General features: G+C 33.8%; 1 protein-coding gene across 1 annotated transcript in view; it reads left to right on the top strand.

Moving 5' to 3' along the window:
- Nucleotides 1-317: 317 nt before the first annotated feature.
- The window catches only part of LOC127844784 (neurogenic locus notch homolog protein 2-like), a 38836-nt gene continuing 21225 nt past the window's right edge, over nt 318-17928 (top strand). The window contains exons 1-17 of the mRNA XM_052375244.1: nt 318-365; nt 1725-1792; nt 2022-2221; nt 2827-2940; nt 3328-3441; nt 4540-4693; nt 5498-5517; nt 9519-9629; nt 9997-10110; nt 10352-10465; nt 11033-11221; nt 11877-11990; nt 12240-12353; nt 12942-13055; nt 13636-13749; nt 14159-14236; nt 15691-15804. Of these exons, the coding sequence (XP_052231204.1) occupies nt 318-365; nt 1725-1792; nt 2022-2221; nt 2827-2940; nt 3328-3441; nt 4540-4693; nt 5498-5517; nt 9519-9629; nt 9997-10110; nt 10352-10465; nt 11033-11221; nt 11877-11990; nt 12240-12353; nt 12942-13055; nt 13636-13749; nt 14159-14236; nt 15691-15804 (1894 nt within the window). The remainder of the gene's footprint in view (nt 366-1724; nt 1793-2021; nt 2222-2826; nt 2941-3327; nt 3442-4539; nt 4694-5497; nt 5518-9518; nt 9630-9996; nt 10111-10351; nt 10466-11032; nt 11222-11876; nt 11991-12239; nt 12354-12941; nt 13056-13635; nt 13750-14158; nt 14237-15690; nt 15805-17928) is intronic.

Raw genomic sequence — 17928 nt, 5'->3', positions numbered from 1 at the left:
GTAGGCGATACAAAATGGCGACATGCTTTGCTAACTGGTCATATCTTATTTTTTCAAAATTCGGTTATGTAACAAATACATTTATTATAATGTTTAATGTCTGTTGTTTAGGCGGTAAGCATAACGGGATTACTGATCATTCGAGCGCCATATCATAATGGCCTGAATCATATGAAACAGCCTTAAAGATAACATTAAAGAGTATGTACCTTCTAGCGAACATTTTCTCAAAACAATCAAACACAAATTTAGTTACAAAGGACATCAAAACCGAAGTGACGTTGGTCGGGAAAGAATTTGATGTACATTACCTCAACATGTCATCTGACAAGTCCATGAAAGCCGCTGCCGAGCTTGAGAAAATGGTAAGAAACCAACAATTTTGCAGAGAAGTATGGGTGGCTGAGAAACATGTTTAGGGTTCTCAAAAAAAAGATGATCGATGCAAAATGGAAGTTTTATGGGTGAATACCTGAAAATCGGGTTAAAATATGTTAGGTGCAGAGTGCGAACTTGTATAATGGTACTTAAAGATCTGATAAAGAAAGAAAGGGCAAGCCAAAGAGAAGCTGAACAAATAGAGTCATTTACACTGATATAAAGAACAAGGAATATGTTCAAATACCCCCCCCCCCCCCCCAAAGAAAAACGAAATGTGTATTACAATACACTAAAACAATAAACCCAATGTTTATTCCAAATAAGAATTGCGACTAAAATCAGACAATATGTTCAGAATAAACTATAAAAAGGAATTGGTAAATAAATACTGCTATGACAGTCTTGAATTAATTAATACCGCAGAGGTATAACACGCAATCGTTGTTATATCAACTATTAACAAGTAAGTAGAAAGTTGTTGTTATGTGCAAGACAATAAGAACATATCTTCTAAATTATGTACACCAGAAGCAGAAAGTACCTTATAAATGTATAGCTTATGTGGAAAGACAGAATTATTTTAGATATTCAATACGACACTACAAATCTTAAGAACAAGTTCGATACGCCAGCTTGTGATTGGTAGTCAAATTGGTATGTGACTTTGTCTCATGATCAATGAACATACAGTTGCACATTCAGTTTACTCATTTAAATTAAATCCTCGACACATCAACCATGCTGAAACATGACTAATTTACCGAAACTACTTAGGGAACACTTGTAAGGCAAGCGTTTTTTTAGGAATCCGTGCGTCATTAACTTGCTTTCAACGGTCACAGTTAATGTGTTCCTTTATCCCATGCAATTTTGTTTCTACATTAATTAAACTTTATCATCCTAGTGCTTTATGAAACAGTACACATGTTATTTTGTTTTCGAAAAGCGCATCATAGTATACAGCTTATAGATATGTGTTTGAAAGTATACACTTTTTTTAATCCTCGTGAGTCGCATTGCGCAATAACTCTAACATTGTACTCACTACGATGACAAGATAATTGTTCATATAGTATGTATAGATCATTTTCATTACACTCCTTGTTGTTGCAATCGCTAATGTATACACAATACATACTTGTTCACCATTACATGGTCATTATAATAGGACAATATAGTAATTAATAACATAAAACTTGGTTATATCCATATTTAAACAGTTCAAAATCATGGCATGCAACATCGAAAGGATCTTAAAAACAAGCTGTGCATGTGCTTTAATTTTGAAATAACGTATGCACTTAACATTCCCGAATCAGAATATACAACATCATTATTTTCAGTATGATGACAAGTTCACCAAAAGTGAATATAAGGACATATATGTTGGAACCACCGTCCTTGGATTTCGGTAAGTAAAGTCGTCTATTAGTCCAATAGTAGTACTTCAATAATTTTAGAAAAGTTTTATTTGCTCTTTATGTGCTTTATCAAGCATTATCAACATTTTCTCGTCGTAAAAATGCTCGTTATATAATTCCGTGTATGTGATTCTGTGTAGTAAAGTAATATAAAATATTTTACCTCGTTCAAAACTTTTGAATGTAAAATATCGTGTTTAAAATATTGACCAATTTCAGGAACGGAAGTCTGATTGGCGAGGTCAAATCTGAATTCAAAAAGAAGGTCAAGATCGAAAAGAAGAAACCGGCGGATACAACGTCTGAAACCACAACACAAGCTACAATCGAACTGAGCGCAGAAGACCTGGGGCTTAAAATGGAAGTTGTAATGAGTGTCATCGAGACGATACCAGGAATAAAGCCCAACGCATTTTCAGGTACACACAAATCGTCTCTCAATAATCTGCTTTCTTCTGAGTAACATCACTTATTAAAATTTAAAAAAATCCGATGACATATTCATGGGAATGTTTAGCAGGACGATGCAGATGTTATTATACCGACCAATCCCATTCTGTATCAGTCCAAACATTACGACAGTTTACCCGAAGTTTAAATATCGCATATTCGAAACATCTCACCAATAGTAAATGTGTCCAATAGTACTAGAATGAAAATAATCATAACACGCTAATTTAGTTTAAAACTTGTTGTTAACATGTTGTTTTGTATTGTGCTGTTTTGTACTGTTTTGGAAATTGGTCACTTGCCTTAAATAAAGGACCAACTAATTGTATATAATTAGAATGCAATACTGCTCCAGCAGTTGGAGTTTCACTTCTATATATTGTAAATATAATTACTCACGAATTCATGACACTAATTGGCTTTAAGTTAAAATTTTCAAACACACATTTTTAAAAGTAAAACCTTTCTTGACGCTCATTTTAATTGAAATGATGAAAAGACCCAATACGTCTTTAACAGTCATTACACATGGATACATTTTGAACTTCATTTTGAACTATTATATTTATTTTAGAGATAGACGAGTGTGACTCCAGCCCGTGTCAGAATTCCGGAACATGTGAAGACCGCATCAACCGATATGTGTGCCTTTGTCCTCCTGGCTATTCTGGGATAAACTGTGAAACAGGTTTGCACACTTTCTCAAACACAAACACACCCAGAGGCCGATGCTTCAAATCTAATAAACAAAATCCTTAGAATTATTACTTCTCTATAAACTAACTTATAATATCTATCGTGCCTAGGAAAATATAGTATTCTTAATTATGGATTTTGAACAAGTGTTTGCTAATAAACAGTAGAAACGTCGTAAACAAAATCAACAACGATGCAGGTTACTACATCATGAATAAGAATAAAGTATGTTTTTTGTATTATCTCGGTTGTTGGAGTTCGATGTTCATCTTGAGTAATGCATATCAACAAGTCGCCATTTGCAGTTTTCATCGAAAACAAGCGAAACTAATCAAATAGCTTAATGCTAACAGTTTGTTTTTAATTGCTTGTACTCCAGACATTGACGAGTGTGACAGTTCCCCGTGCAAGCTCGAAAGTATCTGCAAGGACTCGGTGAAGAACTACACGTGCACGTGTCGGCCTGGCACAACCGGCAGGAACTGCGATATAAGTAAGCTAATATAGTTACATTATATCTATTTACAAGTAAATATTATTAAAATAATAGAGACATTTTTAATTGCAACTCCATCTAAAAAGGTTCTGTATTTATTCTAAATGGCTACATACCAAACCAAAAACCACAGCACAGCATAAGAACCATATAAGATACATCAATAAAATTAGGCACAGCTGACTAACAAACAGAAGGGCAATATAATAAAATATGACCCGGGCCGAAAGCAATATATATCATACGGCGATTGGTCTAGATGTATAATACTGGTCTAGAATAGGAAGGTCCCTGGTTCGAATCCCGCCAAGGCCACTGAACTTTCCTACCAAAACAGTAATCTCACGCTTGCTCCTCTTCATCCAGGTGTATAAATAAGTACATGTGTGGGAAATAAGCCATTATGCCTTAGCTGCATACTGCGTCGAATGAAACGGACGACTTATTAACCGAGTATCGGCCGGCGAGGGGATGTCGAAGTCGGTTAAAGGCGAATATTGTCTCATAATCAGACTTAAAACCCATGCCTTTACCTTTACATTACTCCATTTATGTAGCATACATTATGTGTATGATTTCTTTTCCAGCAAACCACAACTGTCGTTGGCTAACATTCTGTGCTACATAAGTGTTGTCATTCTATAGTATGTTTTGAAAAGTAACATTTTTTAAAGTGAAACATGGATGTACCAATTGTGGCATAAACATGGTGTTCGTTTAGGCTGAAATCTGAAACAAATAGGTTAGTTTGGTCAGCTTAACAGTTTTTGTATTTTTTTACAACACTCGATATATTACCCTTGTCAATAAAGATATACAATTACATGCATACATGTTTCTTATCTCTATTTAACATTTTTTCTTTGGTTAACTTTATTGCGTTAATATATTTTAAGTAAATATGATTAAAAAAATCGAAACCCCAATCTGGAGTACCAATGCATATTTAGGGCGGTCACACCAATCAGATCGGTCCACGCAAGCAACGTTTTCGTTTAAGCATGGTCGTGCGTAAATTGCTTTTTTGTTTATATTTTACTTTATTATTCAAATATTCTGCTTTTTTTCAATGGAATAGTGCTTGCTTTGTTTCAGATATCGACGACTGTACACCCAATCCATGTGTTCATGGCACGTGCAATGATGGACTGAATGGGTACACATGCACCTGTAATCTTGGGTACACTGACAAGAACTGCACAACTGGTGTGGACGTTGTTGATACTAAAATATGCATACATTCACATAAGTGAGCCTTTCTGCCAATTTTAGTAAACTTGACAATATATGGTTAACTTTGTTCCTGACTTCATGAATACATGCTAAAGGCGCGTTAACAAGAGTGAATTTCTAAAAAAACTACATTTTTAGAATGATACAAGTGAAACTTGTTTGACCTTTGTTTAGATATCGATGACTGCGATTCAAAGCCTTGTGTGCATGGCAACTGTTCTGACCAAGTAGCAGGCTACACATGCGCCTGTGAAACAGGATACACCGATAGTATTCGTCAAACAAGTTAGAACAATAGTTTTTACCTTATACAATGAAAAAGTTTTATACATATGAATAATATTGTTTGTGCTTATTTGTGATAAAAAATCTTTGTCTAATTTTAAACTTTTCTATAAAATCATTTAAGATAAATAGCAACTGTAATTTCTCAAAATACAATTTAAGTTGTGCTTGTTTCGGCACCCTTTGAATACTGGTGACTGAACAATACATGTTTTCGGCATAGCTGTGTAAAACTGATTTTTCGGCGCAGCTGTTTAACGTCACTTTTGACCTTGGATGACCTTTAATCATGACCAGTAAAATTCATCTAAAAATTCCCGCGGTTAGACACGAATGAATACACGTCATTTATACCATTGGCTGATTTGAGCATACCAACAGAACATTGGAAACATGACCGCGTCTATGTAACACTGTTTTACTGCTTGCTCAGCATGAAATAAATTATCTCTTATGAAAAGGCTTGATAGATAGAACAGTTTTACACTCAACTCTTGACATCAATACAGTTTGTGCGTGCACCTTATATTTCCAGAGGATTGCCAGCGCCAGAGCGTTAGTACTTAATGGTTATGTTCTCATATTTAGTAATTACTTCCATATTGCTGTCTGTGTACAAGTATATTTAAGGACATAAAGGTATCGTTTTCCCTATCCTGATATTCGTTTTGGCAAAAACAATTTTAATTTTTTTTCGAAATTGAACATTAAACATGTAAAAGTATAAAGTTTTAAACAAGCTGTCGTTCCAGCAGTGGAAGCGTGGCCTCACTTTAATGCATTGCATTCCAACGCGCAAGGTATCAATCAGGGTCAGTTCGCTGCCAGTAAAATAATCGTTATATAATATAGACGCTATCGCGTGAACTAGGTGAACTGGAATTTTCTTTGGACCAGAAATACGTTAAATGAAGATATTCAGCGATAGAATTATGGTATGTCAATAATAGATTCTTAATGTGTTTTCAAAAATACCATGATAAATATATTTTTTTTATTAATTTAACGAGAATTATTCCACCATATTGACTTATGTATTAAACATGAGCGCGATGATTCTCGCGTAACATCCCGTACTGTGTGTGATGCAGCTAAGACATTCGCTATCTTTGATCTCATTTATTGAACTCTTTACCTTTCACTAACGCCAACCACAATCAACGCCGTATATCTTTTTTAAAGATATTTCTTGTTACTATTATCAACAGCCAAAGGAACGTTTCATAATTTCGATAATTTATCGCTAGTAGAGTCAATTTATATTATTTTAAGATTGTATGGGTTTATTTGAGATAATTCTCCCCAAAACATTGGGAAAGCATCTTTTTTAAATTTAATAAAAAACATTTGTGGAATAGACATAGTGTATCACGGTTAACGTTTTTACTCTGATTTATGAATAGAACTTTACGAAAGAAGGCTCATGCTCGTTGAATACATAGAGAATACTAGGTTAGCGTTGAATACAGAGAAGTTTATGTTGCGAGGCTTAGAACGCCGGAAGCGCGAGCCTTGGTGTTCGAGCCGAGCAACATAAACTTCTCTGTATTCAACGCTAATCCTAGTATTCTATTTATCCCATTTGATTTTTTCAAGGTGACATTTAACATAAATAGATCTAATAACCTTAACAATAATTTTAATTCAGTCATAAAAGCGCTTAAAATCTGACAAATGTAACCATGCGTAGTGATATACATGTATTTGTTCTGGTACGCAAAATAGTCTTTAAAAAATTCACACACAAACTGTAAAACAAGTAAAAATATCACCATATGCCTACATTCAATTTTACGCAGTATGCGAATTTTAACACATTACGACCGCGAAAAGAAGATTTTACTTTACTATAATTCATTTTATTTTCGAAAGAAAATGATCAAAATCCAATATGGCGGCGATTGCTCCTGACAAAATGCTGTCGATGTCAACATACATGTACACCATCGACGACCTAGTTCTGGCTACCATAACTTTAAATGTCGCTTTTTATGATTTTTGACTGGCGCGACTTTGTACAGGTCTGTCAATACTAAATAAACTGTACGCTGAAGTTTCTTTAGCTATCGAAGACCTTGACAATTTTGACGAGTAAACAGACAATTGCGGCGACTGACACTTTATTTGACAAAATACAGGGCAATACGTTTTCCGACTTCGGACGACGAATTTAAGGACGCGCATAACGTGTTTTTATATAATGTTATGGGTATGCCGTGTGTGATCCGATGCATCAATGGCGCCCATGTTAAAATCATTTCCCCAAGAACAGGGAACGACACAAGTACAAACAAAAATCAAAACACGTAAGAACCAGTATCTTACCTTTAATAATCCTTTAAAATCCATCTAATAATCCATTTAACTCAATAATTGACGATATTGCATCTAGGGTCTTTAATAATTATTTTAGCATAGTTAAATAAAGACCCTTATGCCATTCTATCACTTTATTCAAATGAGTTTATGAACGCGATAAACTATCTTCTTCGTCACACGCTACGTCATGTACTCTACATTACTGCTGTTCAAATGAACCGGAGCAGTTTATCTAATAATAGCCGTTGGTAAACTCGGTTGCATTTGCAGATTTTTGCATACAAACATAATTATGTTTAAACTTGCACAATGTTTTATATATCTATGGTAAATGCCCTTATTGTACGAGAAAATAATTTAATATATAAATACACAAAGAATGGAAAACATTCCAGTACACAACAGATAAATGAGTAGAAAATACCCGTGTACAAAATGGGACGTTCCAAATTCCAGTGTCACAGTGGTGCTATTTTTACCATCTTATACTTTACACAGCTCTATGCCTAACGTGAATTAAATAGGAAAGCAAACATAGCAGATTATTCATGAACTGTGCGATATGTGTATGGCTTGTTGTACATTCTGAATATTTAAGTTAAATGTCAAAAGTATATGCTTTGGTTATAAACAATGCACATTACACGAAATAAGGAAAATGTGATCAATTGACAATTCAGATATGTCGACATACAGTACATCGAGGGCTGAACGGAAAACTACAGTATCTCCTTCTTAATATAATATGAGTTACAACAGTCTTCCGTTCACCCCTCGACATGTAGAAAACATGTGAAGTAAGTCGCGTTTATAATAAATCGTCAAAAAATGGGGAAAATGACGCAATGACTAGATTTAAAGGTTGAAGGTCGTATAATTTTGAAGCTTAAGTTTTGTCGACTGTGTTTCTTATGAAAAATCATTCAGTGGTAAAGTAAATATAAATAAAAAAATAACAAAACAAAAACCGTGTAATTTTATATTTTATTTCAACATTTCTTTTGGTGAATATGTTATATATATATATTTCTGCAAAATATGCACATTTTCTTCTAATGGGTGACCTTATAATTCGATCAATGAACCAAACAATATCGACCAAATTTTAGCGCATATCGCATGACGTCATTTAAAAAGTAGTCCGTGCACGCGACAGGTATATTCCACAGTGTTGAATACAAGCAAGTATATTCCACAACGTGTTATACCGTCAATGTCGCGGTGAAAATGGGATAAAGTTGTTTTTCTAACTGACGGAATAATCGCGAAGTTGCGAAGCTATACCCAGCTGGATATTTATACATTATTTACATATACACGCGAAATAACTTATAATAAATCAATTATGTTAAGTATTTAGACGCATGCGCTATTCCGACGAACAACGTTTAAGGTAAAATGTTTTACCATACAAGCATATTTGACTCATTTATTCTAATCAATTCTTATCGTCCAATAATTGCGCTCGTGCAAAATACACTAGTTTAAGTCACAATAATAACTATTATAAGTAACGATAATAACAAAAATATGTATGACTGCCAACCCAACACCTGTATACACGGCTCATGTCTGTAAACCTGAGTTGCCTGGCACTACATGTAAATCTTGTGAAATCAAAGTCGTACCCGTCCATCGTTTATGCCCATCAAAGTCTATACAAATTTAACTACAAACAATCAATAACATGTCAAATAAAACAGTAATATTGGAGTTCGACAAAAACGCGTAAAATACAAAGTTGTTGTATTTAAGCAAATCAGTAGACGATACATATTTAGCAACTTGTAACATATGTTAAATAATGCAAACCTGAATAATGGTCCATATGAAAATTCGTATAATTTATGGTATTTTTTAACTCGATTTTAACATATAAAAAATAGTTAAAGATTTATGTTTTCAGCAATCACAATTTTTGTTTGTGTATTTGGTTTCGTATTTTGCTCGTTTTTTGTGCATGACATCACATTCTTTTACTCATTCTGCTGTACTCACGTCATCTTTTATAAGTCAAATGCTAAAAATTAATCGATCCACCCAACCAGTGCTCCGTTTTCAGGAAATATCGATAAACGATAGTAAAACAAAAAGATTTATTATGAGTAAATACTCCATTGAGAAACCAGATATGATGTAGCCAATTAGCTCCTTAATTCCTGCAATACAAGTGTGCTTAAAGAGTTAATATTTAAGTTTGCATTATCATATTTGTATTAGCTTGAGTTCTTTTCCAGATATTGACGACTGCGCCTCCCTCCCATGTATGCATGGCAACTGTACGGATAAAGTAGCAGGGTTTACATGCTCTTGCTACCCTGGATACTCCGGCACAACCTGTCAAACTGGTATATTAAAGTACACTCACTACTACATAATGAACAAAAACAAATTTCAATGTTAAAGGAATTATATAGTTCTTTTAAACACATTTGCTTTAATAGTAAGATATTCAGAAACAATCCAGGAACTGGTATTATGTCTATGATATATGGACAAATGTAGAAAGTCCAGTCAAAAATTAATACTCCATTTCACATTCAGTCTAGTAAACAGTCTAAGAAAACATCTATGTATTATGTACACATACATTTTACATAATTACACTCGAATGTCCACTTTATAAATGTTGCATTTTGTTGTCCATATTCGTTCGGGATTCGTTTGCAACAGCAAATACAAAACGCGATCACGTAAATGACTTAATTATTGCAGACATTGACGACTGTGCCGGTGTTGTGTGCCAAAATGGAGGCACCTGTAGGGACATGGTCAATGGCTTCATCTGCAGCTGTGCACATGGCTTTGTGGGCCTTATGTGTGAAACTAGTAAGTACACACGGTGAAATCCGTCTCCTACAGGTTGCATTAGTCATGCTTTTGACAAAGATATCGGATACCGAATTTTCGAGTAATGTGAATGTGAGAAATATAATAGTTATGTTCTTTAACGCGCTTCAGTCTTTTGTGTTCTTTTTAGTAAAAATGATGGCATATGTATTCGAATAACATAAATATAAATAAAACAAGTATCATATCAAGCCAACACATTAACATTTCTTATCTTTAGACATAAACGATTGCAATTCAAGCGTCTGTCAAAATGGTGCCACTTGTGTCGATCTTGTTAATGACTACCGATGCAACTGTGCCGCTGGCTACAAGGGGGATTACTGTGAAATTGGTATGTTTTTATTTGTTTTTGAAATTGTAAACTATTTATCGGTTTAATGTTAAATCTTTACAATTATATAATATAATCTGAATGTACTAGAAAACACATTACTATTTGCAAAAACAGCATTGAATTTTATTCAGCATTTAAAAAAAAAATTACACCTGATATTTTGGAACTATTGTTTTACTGAAATTATCATTCAGCATTTTCCTTTTTATTTCGCACACAATATAACAAACAACTGTTAAGAATTGTGTAGTTTTATCTGAGCAAATATCAGTTTACAGTAACAAAACACACTATTTTACCGTAGATTGTTACAAAATATTGATAAATTACGTCGCCGCTAGGGTAACAATCAGCTTCGTTGCAAATTGTACACAGGTCGATGCACCGGATGAAAATAATTCGTGCAGTGTAAGAAATAGAACACCTCATTTTGGGCTAAATGACAAAATAATAGCCAGCCAGGCAATCCCACACAGTAAATGGACTTTCGCCCACGGCATCACAATTGTGTCTTTGGGTCCTCTGTTACAATCTATTGTCTTTATCCTTTATCATATAACTTAGATATGAACGAGTGCTCTCCAAATCCATGTATCAATGGAGCTTCCTGCATTGATCAAGTGAACAACTACACCTGCTTGTGTAGAGCTGGTTTTACTGGACGTAACTGCGATTCAGGTATGCTACTATTGCACGATGATTGTACGAACTACAAGCTTCATAACAATGCTTCTCCATTAGAAAACCAATACAGTTTCCGAAAAAAATAGCTATTGCATTTTGACAAAAAGTACTACTGTTCTATGCTCGGTAACATGTGCGAACAAAATACTAATACCCCAAGACTGTCAATACTTGTTTAATATACATTCCAGATACCAACGAGTGCATTCCGAATCCATGCCATAATGGGTCCACATGCGTTGATCAAGTGAACAATTATACATGCGTCTGTAAAGCGGGTTTCACTGGACGTAACTGTGATACAGGTGAGCTAACTTTGTTTTATTAATTCATATCATTTTAACTGCACTAAATACAGTTTACACGATTCTAAACAAGATTGGTCGACAACGTAACGCCTAAACATAAACCTGAAGGAACAAAGGTATTGCTGAATGGCAAACAAATTGAAAAATGATCTACTTTTAACCATACAAGGTAGTAATCAGTGCTATTATAATAAAGCAGTTCATAATTTTTTCGTATGGTCTATTTCAGTTCAATTACGCATGCGTCTCTAAACACGTTAAATAGTGTAAGCTGTAAAATGAATTAAAAATGTGTAACACAATGTAAGCTATACTATTCTCATACAAAAATTATCTGTTGAATAACGGTCCTGTACAAAAAAACTATATCACAAGGACTACAAAATATATCTAATTACAATACTTATTTTCCTCAGATATAAACGAGTGCTCTCTTAATCCATGCAACAATGGGGCCTCCTGCATTGATCAAGTAAACAACTTCACCTGTTTGTGTAGAGCTGGTTTCACTGGACGTAACTGCGATACAGGTAAGATAACATTGCAAGACGATGGTTAGAAATTAATGCTTTTTAACAATGCTTTAACATTAGAAAACCAATAAACTTTCTTCAATATAGCAATGATATTTTGAAAAAAGTACCAATATGATCACATGTACGAACAAAACACTGATATAGCAATGTAATTAAAAAAGTACCATTTTGTTATGCCCACACACATGTACGATCAAATCACAAATAAACAAAGATTGTCAACATAGTTTTTATGTATTCTAGATATCAACGAATGCATGCCGAATCCATGCAATAATGGGTCCACATGTGTTGACCAGGTGAACAATTATACATGCGTCTGTAAAGCGGGTTTCACTGGACGTAATTGCAATACAGGTGAGGCCCCATGGTACAAGTAATGATCCCAATTTAAACAGTACGAAATAAAGTGAATACTATTGTTAACTCCTGTTGTTGACAACATAGGCGTGAACGAAAACATATAAGAACCTAAGAACAGTTAGTGCCATTGAAAATGGATCTTATATATAAACATTCATTTTGAGTTTTTTAATCGATATAGATGATAATATGCTTGTTTGGACTATTTAAGTGTTAAATATTTTGCCCGTCTCTAAAAACTGCCAATATCGTAGGCCGTAAAATAAAGTCAATAATTATAACACAATGTGAGCTATATTGTTTGTATACAATACATGTGGAATGAAATACGGCCCATTATAAAGGTATGCCTAAATGACTGCATAATATACATTCGTTCAATACTAATTGATCTAATACATCAACGAGTGCTCTCCGAATATATACAACAATGGTGCCTCATGCGTTGATCAAGTGAGCAATTTTTTATTTTAACAAAAGTACTCATAAAGTATGTTTGAAAACACCGACGAACAAAACCACTAATTATCAAATAGTGTTAAAAACACTGTTTGCTATTCCATGTATTCCTATGTATTCTAGATATCATCGAGTGCATGCCGAATCCATGCAATAACGGGTCCACATGCGTTGATCAAGTAAACAATTACACATGCGTCTGTAAAGCGGGTTTCACAGGACGTAACTGTGATACAGGTGAGCTAACTTTGTTCAGGTAATACACACTTTTTATGCACTCAATAAAGTTTAAACTATTATAAACTTAAGTGGTCGACAACATAACTGTTAAACGAAAGCATGAAGGAAGACAGGTATACTTAAGTAACTATGATATTGAAAATGGATCCAATTGTATTACAATTCAAGCTTTACTGTTGTTTTTTTAATTGTGTTGAATGACGGTGTATAATAGTATACCTGAATGACTACATAATATGATTAATTTAATACTTTTTGGTCACAGATATCCACGAATGCTCTACAAATCCATGCAACAACGGGGCCTCCTGCATTGATCAAGTAAACAACTACACCTGCTTGTGTAGAGCTGGTTTCACTGGACGTAACTGCGATTCAGGTAAGATAACATTGCAAGATGATTGTAAGAAATTTATGCTTTTTAACAATGCTTAATCATTTGAAAATCAATAAAGTATCTTTATCAAGGCCGTTGAATTAGGTAAAAAAAAGTACTTACGTAGTGTGCATGATTACGCGAAAGAGGAAATCCACATATAATAATATATTTTGAACACTGTTTACATATACATTATAGATATCAACGAGTGCATTCAGAATCCATGCAATAATGGGTCCACATGCGTTGACCAGGTGAATAATTATACATGCGTCTGTAAAGCGGGTTTCATTGGACAAAACTGCGACACAGGTGAGCTACTTTTTTTAAAGAAATAAACACCTTCTTTTGAAATAAATAAAGCTTAATCTATTATAAACTTAAGTGGTCGCCAACATAACCGTTAAACAAAAGCATGTTGGAAGACAGGTATAGTTTATTGCATATGATATTGAAAATGGATATAATATATAACAACTCAATATATTTAGGAGTACTTTTTAAATCCATGTAGTTTGTAATTTGCTTGCATGGACTATTTAGTAATCGCTTTTTCTCAAAAAAGTGTAAATATTATAAAATTCAAAACATATTTAATATTTGTATGACAATTCAAGCTATACTGTTTTTATGAAATAAATTAGTGTTGAATGACGGTTCAGTATATAACTATACCCGAATGACTACATAATATAAATAATTTCAATACAAATGGTCTCAGATATCAACGAGTGCTCTCCAAATCCATGCAACAATGGGGCCTCCTGCATTGATCAAGTAAACAACTACACCTGCTTGTGTAGAGCTGGTTTCACTTGACGTAACTGCGATTTAGGTAAAATAACATTGCAAGATGATTGTAAGAAATTGATGCTTTTAACAATACTTAAACATTTGAAAATCACTAAAGTCTCCTTATCATGCCCGTTGAATTATGACAAAAAGGACTTATATAGTATGCATGACCACACGAACGGAAAAAAATACGTATAACCACTAATTTTGAACACTGTTTAAATATACATTAAATATATCAACGAGTGCATGCCGAATCCATGCAATAATGGATCCACATGCGTGGACCAGGTGAACAATTATACATGCGTATGTAAAGCGGGTTTCACTGGACGTAACTGTGATATAGGTGAGCTACTATTTTTCAAGTAACAAACACTTTTTATACACTAAATGAAGCTAAAACTATTATAAACTTAAGTGTGTTCTACAACATAGCCGTTATACGAAAGCATGAAGGAAGACAGGTATAGTTAAGTAACTATGATATTGAACATGGATCTAATAAGGGATGGTAACGAATATCCGGATATCCGGATATTCGAATACAGGTCAAGTATCTGGATAGAAAAAGAGGTCCGACTTCTTAAATAAACGATATTACCCCTTTTGTTATGCACGCTATTCTTCGTATCGTATATTTCGATGTTAATCTGTTCACCAGACATCGTTGACACACTATCATACATCCGTAAATTGGTTGTTACTCAACGGGTGCCCATTGCAAGATGATTGTAAGAAATTGAGGCTCTTAAACAATACTTAACCTTGTGCAAATCAATAAAGTCTCCTTATCATTACCGTTGAATTATGATAAAATGTACTTCTATAGTAAGCATCACAACACGAACGGAGAAATCCACTTATTATCACATAATTATTTTAAACACTGTTTAAATATACATTATAGATATCAACGAGTGCATGCCGAATCCATGCAATAATGGGTCCACATGCGTTGACCAGGTGAACAATTATACATGCGTCTGTAAAGCGGGATTCACTGGACGAAACTGTGATACAAGTGAGCTACAAATTCCACAACGATTATAAACTATTGTTTATATATCTAAACATGACCTCCAACTTAGCAGTTTTTTATAACTTTACTTCTTACTTTTTAAATACGTATACCCAACAGAAGTATTCTTTTATGAGTAAAGAAAGTGAAAATAGCTTTAACTAATCTTAGTTTCAACAAAGTCTGCTATACAAAGCCCTGTCGATAATACATCCATTTGAATTGATCAAGTTAACACCTTCGTCAGTTTATATTATGATGGGTTCACAGGATGTTACCGCCATATACATGTGCGTCTTAATATTGAAATGCAGTTTGTAAGTTTAAGACATTACATAGCATTGTAATTTTTAAAACATAAACGTTTAATGAATAACTTCTTTTTTACCGTGTTGGTTACACATTATCAATATGAGATCAATAATAATCTACCCTAGATATCAACGAGTGCTCTCCAAATCCATGCAAGAATGGGTCCACGTGCGTTGATCAACTGAACAACTACACCTGTGTGTGTAGAGCTGGTTATACAGGTCGTAACTGCGATACAGGTAAGGTCTTTTTAAAATGCATGTCAATACTAAAGTATTTCGTGACAATTATAACTGTCATATACATTTAATTCTTTGAGCGGATTCTATGTATTAATGTGGTGATTGCTTTAGTACAATAACTTAATTTGTTTCTAATGCAAATAAAACTTGTATATTTTATACAGCTAAATGTGTTATGTACAAAATAAAAACAAATAAATACATAAACCATAATAAATTGAAAGTTCAAATGACATTATTTCTAATGACCGTTAGAGATGTTCATATGTTTGTATGATGTATATTTAGCATATGCTTTTACTTGGAATATAGAATTGTATTGGCAAAATAAAATACGTTCGACATCAGTGATACATATTAGATCTTATTGATTTATAGCAGTGAAAAACAAATCACACTATTTGTCCATGAATAATATCTGTTTACCGGTGTCAGATAATTTTCTTCATGCAAATATGTGTATATTATCCAAAACACATACTTTAAACATTATTCAATGAAAAAAGGAACACACACACTATCATTCATCTACGAGGGAGCACACATTATGGGACATACTTTTGAAAAACAAAAACACATTTTGACGCATCATTAATGACCTCTTTTAACATCATAAAACACGCATGTTATAAGACGTCATGATGTCTCATTTTCTTCCATTTTCATTGAATTTAAGCTTGCAATAATTTATGGCAATTCCAAAGGTGATATGACTGTTAAAGCACTTAATGGGACTTGTTAACATATTGTTGTGTTTAAAAATTGTCATAAACTAACTTTACTTACGCAACAAAACAGAACAATTTCATAAGTATTCGAAGCATTTTAAGATAATAAAAATGGTTGCCACCCTCGGATTTTAGCTTGCGACCTTTCCCTGCGTTAAGTTATTTTTAAATCTAAGACTCTTGTTTTAACAATTGTCATTTGAAAAAACTTGAGAAAAACTGTGTACTTACCGCTTAATACCATACTTGTGGTTTGATTACCATCTTTCCCTGCAAATGTTGCTCATGTCTTCCTTAGATATCAATGAATGCTTAACGAGTCCATGCATGAATGGTTCCACATGCGTTGATCTAGTGAACGACTATTTCTGTGTCTGCGGTCCAGGTTCTACTGGAAAGAATTGTGATATTGGTAAACACAGTGTTGAATTTATTGTACACATATCACGTGTCTCAATATTTATTATTTTTTAAAGATACTTATATCCTCATATTGTAATATAAAAAAATGGTTATGGAAGATACAGTGAAATACTCTTTGAATGGTAATTTATAAATAAGGAAACAGGTGAAGATGGTGTGAAACTTAAATTATTAATAACAATTATTTTTAAAATGGCATCGTGTTGATGTTTTTTTTTGTATTCCATTATTAGTAGACACCCAATGAGGAATACTTTATTTGTAATGCATTCGCAACCGATTTACCAAATATATTTCCATGTATTTTGTTTTGCTATGACACAAACAACAAAATTTGTCTATGATTGTTAATGTTTACCTTCATAAGATATCGATAAGTGTTCCACGTTCCCCGGGGGGGGGGGGGGGGTAACTTCCTATATACGGGTGTATAGGGGTGTGCAAGAAATATGGTGTGTGTTTATCGACACAATGGATTTGGTTTTTCAAAAAAATTGTATCAAAATGGGTCTACCAAATCAGAGTTCCGGTATAAAAATGGGTCACGTTTCGGAAGTCTCAGTGGAACATCCCTACCCTAAAATTTGGGAAGTTACAACCCCCTCCCCGGGCCTCGTTCATTCTTTATGACAGACTAACGCCTACGGCTATCGCCCACTCTAAACGCAAGGTTAAACCTGGCATAATTGTGATAAGGATGAGCTATTCATCGGCAGGGTTTCAACTCTTTAACTGTATAAAACGGTGTTTCTGAGTCTTGGTACCGATTACCCAACGAGTTCTCCAATGTTTATAATGTTGTTGTTTTCGGTTAAGATGGTGTAGTGTATATTGCGATGCATTTGGCAAAATAGTTTTATTTATATGCCAATCCCTTACATTTGCTTTCAAGGTTTGTCTTAAAACGAGTAAACACTGCTAAATAATAGTTTAAAACAACCAATTATTAAATATTTTAACGTACACAAAA

Source organism: Dreissena polymorpha, chromosome 9 (assembly GCF_020536995.1).
Source record: "Dreissena polymorpha isolate Duluth1 chromosome 9, UMN_Dpol_1.0, whole genome shotgun sequence".
NCBI lineage: Eukaryota > Metazoa > Mollusca > Bivalvia > Myida > Dreissenidae > Dreissena > Dreissena polymorpha.
This window is presented reverse-complemented; position numbering and strand designations above follow the sequence as displayed.